At 37.6% G+C, this 8,604-nt stretch overlaps 1 protein-coding gene across 1 annotated transcript in view; it reads right to left on the reverse strand.

Moving 5' to 3' along the window:
• plekha1a (pleckstrin homology domain containing, family A (phosphoinositide binding specific) member 1a) overlaps positions 1–8,604 on the reverse strand; it is a 21,825-nt gene that overhangs the window by 8,454 nt on the left and 4,767 nt on the right. The window contains exons 2-6 of the mRNA XM_016453460.1: positions 5,591–5,781; positions 5,447–5,503; positions 5,297–5,342; positions 3,033–3,130; positions 1,268–1,384 (exon numbers count right to left, since the gene is read on the reverse strand). Of these exons, the coding sequence (XP_016308946.1) occupies positions 1,268–1,384; positions 3,033–3,130; positions 5,297–5,342; positions 5,447–5,503; positions 5,591–5,731 (459 nt within the window). The 5' untranslated portion in view covers positions 5,732–5,781. The remainder of the gene's footprint in view (positions 1–1,267; positions 1,385–3,032; positions 3,131–5,296; positions 5,343–5,446; positions 5,504–5,590; positions 5,782–8,604) is intronic.

Genomic DNA, 8,604 nt, shown 5'->3' on the forward strand with positions numbered 1-8,604 from the left:
CTGTTTGCCGATCTGAGAGGAGTGCTGCATAGGACACCAACACAACTGAGCTTCACAGATGAAGTGCAGAGGTATGCCTGAGCATGTAATGTGTTTGTGAGTGTCCTGCTCCTGCACTTACAAAATCTACTGTATAAACTGCATGCTGGTGCTACTCGTGTATGGACCAATGTATAATGGCTTGCTGTTCAGTAGTGCTATAATAGTATACTTAAATTAACTGTTTTTTCATAGGCCATCATATATGCCCTGGCTGTCCTGCGGAATTTCTCATTGCAGGAGGCTGAGCAGGTCTTTCTTTCTGGTCTGGATTATCATTACAGGTCAGAGAGGAATATTAATTATTTTTGCACAACGCCCAGTGCACCTTTTGTTACTGATATTTCTGTTAACCCAACAGTGATTGTTCTCTGATAACTATTTCAGTGAAGTGGAAGATTTTAATAGAAGGATTGACGGTCTTGCAGACCAATCACAGCGCTTGCGGTCTGCGTAGAACTGACACGCTGTTAGATTTTCAGAGAGGTGCACGTCAGGCTACGGCGTATGGGTGTGCGTCTATGAGTAAGCTACGGGTAGGTCCGACGCAGAAGTATAAATCAGCCTTTAATTTTATGAAGTGATGAGAATACTTTTTATGTGCAGAGAAAACAAAAATAATGAATTTATTCAACAACTGCTTCTCTACCGTGTCAGTTTTTGATGCACGATGACGACAGTGCCATGCAAGCGTGTGCATTCCTCTGCTTGCAAACAAGGCACAGCGTATCCGGGTTTTACATCAAAACGCCGGCATCGTGGTACTCTTGTGAATGTGTGTCGACTGACACGAAAGATAAGAAACAAAAAGCATTCTCGTAGCATCAGAAAATTACGGCTGAACCATTGATGTCACATGGACAATTTTAACAATGTCCTTACTACCTTTCTGGGCCTTAAACGTGGTAGTTCTCTGGCTGTCTATGGAGGGTCAGAAAGCTCTCATCAAAAATATCTTAATTTGTGTTCCGAAGATGAACGAAGGTCTTACGGGTTTGGAACGAGAAACGACTGAGTAATTAATGACAGCATTTTAATTTTTAGGTGAACTAACCCGTTAAGCCACTGAAACGCAATCAACAGCGAAAGAGAACCTCGTAAACACAGTAATTTAGGTGATTGAAGTAATTTAGATGAAAGCAAACAGCTGAGAAAGAAAACACATGTGTAACAGTATACTGGATCAGGGCAGCTCTTAAAGTGACAGCATTCATGTCAATCAATGTACATTAGTAACAACTGTTTTCAATTTTTTTATTTTTTTATTGTATGGGACCTGTTTCTTGTTTCCGTTTGAAGCCAACCTCTGACTCTCAGAGTGAACAGCATCAGAGGACTTAGGAACCTGGGAGAGACAAAAAAAGAAAATGACAGAGAACGAGTGTGGGCGTTTTCAAAGATGAGCAAAATCAGGGCAGCAGCAAAAGACTGAAAATGCAAAGCAATGCAACAAAAGCACGGAGGGAAAAAACGTCAATGGAGCACAGACGAATTAACCATCAATTGTGAGACTCACAGGATAACTCAACATCCGCTTATTGTGTAGCCCTTCAATCCATCAGCTCACACTCCAAGAGTGTCTGGCCTACAGTGAGAGATTTTCCTGCCATTGCATGTGGAAGTGTGTTATATTAGTGATACAGAGAGAATGAAAAAGAGCAGAAGAGACATTGTAGGGTACGTGTGTGAGAGGGCTTTCTGAAGCAATAATGACTCAGAGGTGAGGATCGTTCAAACAATACAACTTCCCATTAGTCAGCCAAGTGACTTGCATATGGAAAACGGCATCAGGATGAGGAACGCAGAGCTTAAACAGGACGGAGGTTTTTTTTTTTTTTTTGAGAAACTTTTAACTTCCTGTGCATGTATGTATGCATGCGCTTGGGAAAAATATTCCAAATAGGAAACTTGATGTTTTATTGTGCGGGTGTGTTTTCTTACTGTAATTTGCTTGCAACTGCTTGAACTTTGTTATTTGGGTTACGTCTAACAGATAAACTCCCAGAGAATACTAACCAGAATCTCCTGCCCAGTGAACAAGTCTGCAGTGTTGACAGAACCACTGACACTGACTGAATGACCTTGTTGAATGCTTTGTTTCTTTACATGTTCCTGTATGCAGCAGTCTGGGATATCAGATTAACATGTGAGCTTGTTTAATAATAGCTAGATAACTAATGCAAACAATCCAGGTCTTTAAAGAAGCTTGAAAGGGAGACACAATAGCTAATTTAATCTATATTTGCATGCAATGAAAACAGAAAACGAGCAAATGAACACTACTGTTAAAAAATTATTCAGCTTTTATTCAGCAAGGGCACAAAAAAGTGACAGTCAAAACATCTACATTGTTAAAAAAAATAGATAAATAAATAAAACATCTATTTCAAATAAATGCTGTTCTTTTCAACTTCCTATTCATCAAAGAATCCTGAAAAAAAGTATCACAGTTTTGCCCCAAATTTTAAGCAGCACAAGTGTTTTCAACAATAATAAATATTTCTTAAGCATCAAATGAGCAAATTAGAATGATTAAATAAAATATTAAACATATTAAAACAGAAAACAGATATTTATAATTGTAATACATTTTTATGTGTTTTTACTGTATTTTTGGTCAAACAAATTCAGCCTGGCTGAGCATAAAAAAAAACTCTTTCAAGCATTATGGTAGTATTTACTTTCTGATGTAATTAAAATATTATATTACAGTACATTTTAACTGCAATAAAGTAAAATTATTTTATTACAGCCATAAGAATTAGGGCAGCACACTTTAAATTATTCCTTTTGATTTTGTAATCCCACTTCATAATAACTATGATAAATATTCGATTGATTACAATACACAATTCTTTTTTATTATGTATTTGTTTAATTTGTTGAATTATGACATTTGGGGGGTTTAGTGCGGTAAACTTATATATAAGGGTTATAAATGGATATAGATGAATACATGCTCACACTTGTGCATTTTGCGTGTGTGTACTCACTGTGATTTTGGTTGCATTATTGAGCGCGTTGACCCATTCCACAAGATCCTGCTGATCATTAGCCTGCAGAAAGAATTTCCTCATTCCTGCATTGATGACTGCACACAGACAGAGAGAAAGTGCTTAACCTCCTTTCCCATAATGCAATGGCCATAATTCTAATTTTGCTGAGTAGTTCTGAGAAATATCAGTGTATCAGAGGGAAGGTCTCAGTGTATTTTTAAAATGCCCATAAATCCCAAAAGCTAACAGATAGCCTGTTTTAGAGCTCAGCCGACTTTATGGATTATCTATCTGCTCATGTTCAGTCAATAAAGCAGTGCGAATCAATTTCAGACTAAAAAGCTACCACAAAATGGAACTTGACTCAATTTTTCCTGCAATGTCTGTTAATTCAGTGGCTTTCAGTGTTTTTTCTGGGATGAAAAGGTGAATGCTAGAATTTGCAGCATCACAATAAACTCTATTGTGCATGTGCAATGTTCATTATGCGCAGCTGTACTGAACTTTTTGCCTTCCACCAATAGTTCTCACTTGTGCAAGTGACATCATTCCGTGTCCTTGTATGGTTCAAATTTTGCAGATAGCATGTATTTCTAAGTGTTTGTGATATTTTCCTCACAATTACATTTTGAAAATGATTGCTTTGTGACTCAAACCAAAATAAAATTCATGAATCACTGACAATCTTTAACTCAAGTGAGCTGTTGCAAGTAAGTTGAACCAGATCAGACCGGTTTTGTGAACTGAATCAACTGATTCATCTAACCCAAAATAAGTTTTTGTCATTTTACAGTGTCACAGCCACAGAGTGGCAGGAGTTTTTGTTTTGTGTTTTCATTGTGCGTTTCATGGTAGAAATATAGTTATATGGGCTTGGAAGAGGAATAAATAACTCATAAATAATAAATAATGAGTGAACTATTCCTTAAGCTATATATGGATAAAAGCAACTGTTAAAAAGTTAGAAGGACTGGTGGTTATTTTTGATGAACTAAACCAATAAACAGGATTTCATAAACACCTCAATATGAAGTTCAGATTACTAAAGAAGCATCCTGCAGAGAGCAAGATTTTAGAAGCACATGTGCACACATACACACATCTATCAAATGACCAGACCACCATTTCCTGTTTCCACTCATGTTGCGCAGAAGGTTACCATGTGCACAGCAGTAACCGTACGTGCAAAGCAACACAAAAGTTTGTGTGTATAAGCTGTGAGAACGAGTATGGGCTCAAAATCATCTCAAAGTGTGTGTGAAATAGAAGAGTTAGAAATTTTTTTAGGTGGAGAACCACTGCATCAACATACTACTGCAATCCATTTGCAGAATTACAAAAGCAGTGCTTACAGTAAAAACATGATCTAAAACAAATCATATAAGCTTTCTGTATAGCACCTAGCCAGGATTTAAACCACAAACCCTTCAGTCAAGCACTGAGACTTGAGCTGCAACTCTCAAGGCCTGTTCACACCATGTGAGATCTTCAAAATAACATCAAAGTGTTATATGAATAAGATATGAAAAATGCTTGTCAGTCGGAAAGTGTTTCACATTTCCAAGCAATTTAAAAATAAGTAAATGTGACCCTGGACCACAAAACTAGTCATAAGTAACACGGGAATATTTGTAGCAATAGCCAACAATACATTGTATGGGTCAAAATTATCGATTTTTATTTTATGCCAAAAATCATTAGGATATTAAGTAAAGATCATGTTCCATGAAGATATTTTGTACATTTCTTACCATAATTATATAAAACTTAATTTTTGATTAGTAATATGCATTGCTAAGAACTTAATTTGGACAACTTTAAAGGTCGATTTTCTCAATATTTAGATTTTTTTGCACCCTCAGATTCCAGATTTTCAAATAGTTGTATCTCAGCCAAATATTGTCTTATCCTAACAAACCATAAATCAATGGAAAGCTTATTTATTTAGCTTTCAGGTGATGTATAAATCTCAATTTCAAAAAATTTACCCTTATGCCTGGTTTTGTGGTCCATGGTCACAAATGTAAAAATTATAAATAAAAAATGGAGTATAGGTTTATTAGTTATGGGATTTTTTTATTTATTTATTTTTTAATATTGAGCTTACGCTTCTACAATAAAGACTGGAAAATGAGATGCTGAACTAAATCTAAAGCATCATAACATTACAAAAACACCCAGTTATATTATAATCAGAAATTTGATAACATTGTACCAGAATGAGTGAAGTACAAGTGCGTTTAGATGTGAGAAAGTCTTACCAAAGCAGTACTCAGCTTTTGGCCTCTGTTTGGTGGCATCACTGACCTAAGACAAGAGTGGGGGCCTTGTAGCAATTTCTCAAAAAGCAATGACGCAGAAATGGCAGAATGTGTGAAAACTGTTGTGTGTGTGAAATGGTGGCAGCTTACCTTGGATATGTAGGTGAGACTGAGGGAACCCACGTGTCTGGCACCTACAGGCAGGTTCTAGAAGACCAAGAAACAATATTACTCTCAGATAGTGAAACAGAACTACATTACCCAATATCCATTTAGATTTTAGACAGATCATACCTGTGGGTTGTCCATGTACCAGACCAGACTACCCTGATGCGTGTCCAGGATGAAATACCGTCGCAGGAACTTGCCGCTGTTCTCCAATTCTTCGATATCCAGGAAACCGCAGATGCGGTTCTGCCGGTCCACGTAAGGCATGTCCCCCTCTCTTCACACTACTCATTCCCCCCTCTCTCTGATATCAGTAACTGCTCAAGACAGAGATGGAGATGGAAAGGGAGGAGCATGGGATAGGATACAAAGATTGGAAAGAGAGAGAGGTTAGTCAGACTAACAGTAAATGAGCTGATGCCATTATGCGGTTTTAAAAATCCCCCTTCCTTCCTCGATGACCCCTCTGTCTTCCTTTCTTTCCCTTTCTTGTGCTCTTTCAGCTGAAAAATATTTTCTTTCTCTGATGTGTCAAAGTATTCTGCACAGGATATGAATCACAGCGCTGCTTTGGACAAGACCTTTTTTTTTTTTATTAGGAGAAGATTTAAAAAAGTAAACAAATAAAAAAAGTTATAAAAATAAAATAAGATCTTTAACAAAATTAAATATTAGAACCTTTAAAAGTGGAAAGTTGCATAAGAATAAGAAAACTAGATTTTGGGAGAATAAAAAACTGTACTTTCAATTAAAAAATAATATTATATTATTGTATATTCAACAGAATTAGTTTTGTCCTCAATTAATTATTTTGAACTTGTGAGCGGTAGCTCTTGAAAGAATGAATACTTTTATTCAGCAAGGAGGTATTAAATTGATAAAAAAAAAAACTTGTACATTGTTACAAAAAAATCTATTTAAAATAAATGCTGCTCTTTTAAACTTTCTATTCATCAAAGAATCCTGACAAAAAGCGTATCAGGGTTTCCAAAAAGTATTAAGCAGTACACCAGTTTTCAACATAAGAAATGTTTCTTGAGCACCAAATCAGCATATTAGAATGATTTCTGAAGGATCATGTGACACTGAAGACTTGAGTAATGGCTACTGAATATTCAGCTTTGCCATCAAAAGAAAAAATGACATTTTAAAAGACAATAAAATAGAAAACAGGCATTTTAAATTGCAATATTATATCACAGTATTGCAGTTTTTTTTTTTCTGATCAAATTTAGTGTATTAACTAGGGCTGCACGATAAATCGCATGCGATATTTAATGCGCATCTTGTCAGAAATTCGTTTCTGTAATCAGCGGTAAATCTCCATCACCTGCGGGCTAAGATGCTTGTTAAATATCGCATGCGATTTATCATGCAGCCCTAGTATTAACTATATATTTTTGCAAAGTGCACTCTCAAGCTGTATTACATAACATTCAAAAACATTCTGACAACACGTGAATATGGCACATAATGTGTTGGGCTGGCAAAACCAAGAATAAATCCACCATTCTCTCTTGCATTCTGAGGGCAGGGGCATTAATGGCATGAGTGTAAGTCATAAACAGACAAAGGCTGTGAAGGAAGACAAGGCCTACTGTGTCATCGCCCTGCAGAGGCAACAATGACCATGAGTCACTTGACCAATTAGCATGGAGCGCTGTTCGGCCCCGCCCTGGGTTCCAGAGCACAGAATCAGCCTTGTGTTCTGGAATGCTCATAGGTTCTAGAGAAGCCCTTTTCTTCTAGGTCTTGAGTATGCAAGACTTTACCGTCAAAAGCAAAACATGACGTATACAGCATTTGGGTTTAAAACAAAATCACACAGATATCTCATTCTGAGCTGTTATGTGCTGATGGTGCTGCTTATCAGAGCCAGCAAATGCAGGGTAACAGCTGGAGAGGATTCGGATCCCTTATTCTCGCTCTCCTCCTCCTGATTTTCATTTTAGATTGGGCAGATAGATAGTCTCCAAGACAGGTCTGGTCACGTTCTAGACAGGATTCATTTTGTTTTAGACTAGACCAACCACATAAAGAGGCCAAACTCCTTATCTCTGGATCTTAGACGTGTGTGTGTGTGTGTGTGTGTGTAAGAAGGTTAGAATTACATGTTGAGCTTAATTTGTTTATGTTATTTGATGTACTTTAACACAAGCAGACACACACACACACACACACGCAGGAAGGCACTTACTACACAAGTTTAGGTTGGTTTGCATGCACATATCCTTCTTTGAATCCCTGATTAGAAAACAAATCTGCCATTTCACTGACAAAGATGAACGTCATAGATAAGGCACATGAAACACTTGTGTTTGCATGTGCACAGCACAAGACATACTCTCTGTGACCTAATTCACTCATATTATTATAAACCAAAGGTTGGCATATTTGTGCAGCATTTCAGGCAAAACAGACAAGAGTGCACACCTCACACATTTGCTTTGAACCATGTAAGGTTGTCAGAAGGGTTGGACCAAGCTCTTGCCCTTGAGCTGTTTCAGCAATTGCAAACATGCACATAGACACATTAAAGGTGGGGTAAACGATTTTTCAAAAACGCTTTAGAAAACTGATTCGGGCCGAATAGCAAAACAAACTTGTAGCCAATCAGCAGTAAGGGGCGTGTCTACTCATGATGTGGAAGCGAGTCGAGCGACAGAAAGATAGAGATGGTGGATAAAAAACAAAAGAGGAAAACGTCTGCGGAACAAAAGAAGGGTTAAGGCAAGAAGTAGGACCCGTGTAAATATCGAATCAGCTTTCCAGCGCTGGAGAGAACTCCAGGAGCGGAAGGCCTGCAATTGGACGCCGAGGTTGCTTTGTTTCTTCTCGATAGGCGAGTAACACAGTGTCTGCGCCGCAACAGCTAAAGTCTGTCTAGTAGTGTGGTGTTCAAAATATCGATACGACGATGTATCGTCACAGAGATTTGACGATACGAGTATCGATACAGCTGGCCCTGTATCGATATTGTGGCACGTGTGCAGCAGTGGACGATGCTTAATTTTACAACGCTTAAAATTAAGTAGAAAAGTGCGAGGTTTCTAAAAAAGAATGACTAGAGCATCTGTTAATAATCTGGCCGCAGAGGAACACAACTGGGTTGCCTGATATAAAGAGACGTAAAGCCCCAA

Source organism: Sinocyclocheilus anshuiensis, unplaced genomic scaffold (assembly GCF_001515605.1).
Source record: "Sinocyclocheilus anshuiensis isolate Anshui unplaced genomic scaffold, SAMN03320099.WGS_v1.1 scaffold1719, whole genome shotgun sequence".
NCBI lineage: Eukaryota > Metazoa > Chordata > Actinopteri > Cypriniformes > Cyprinidae > Sinocyclocheilus > Sinocyclocheilus anshuiensis.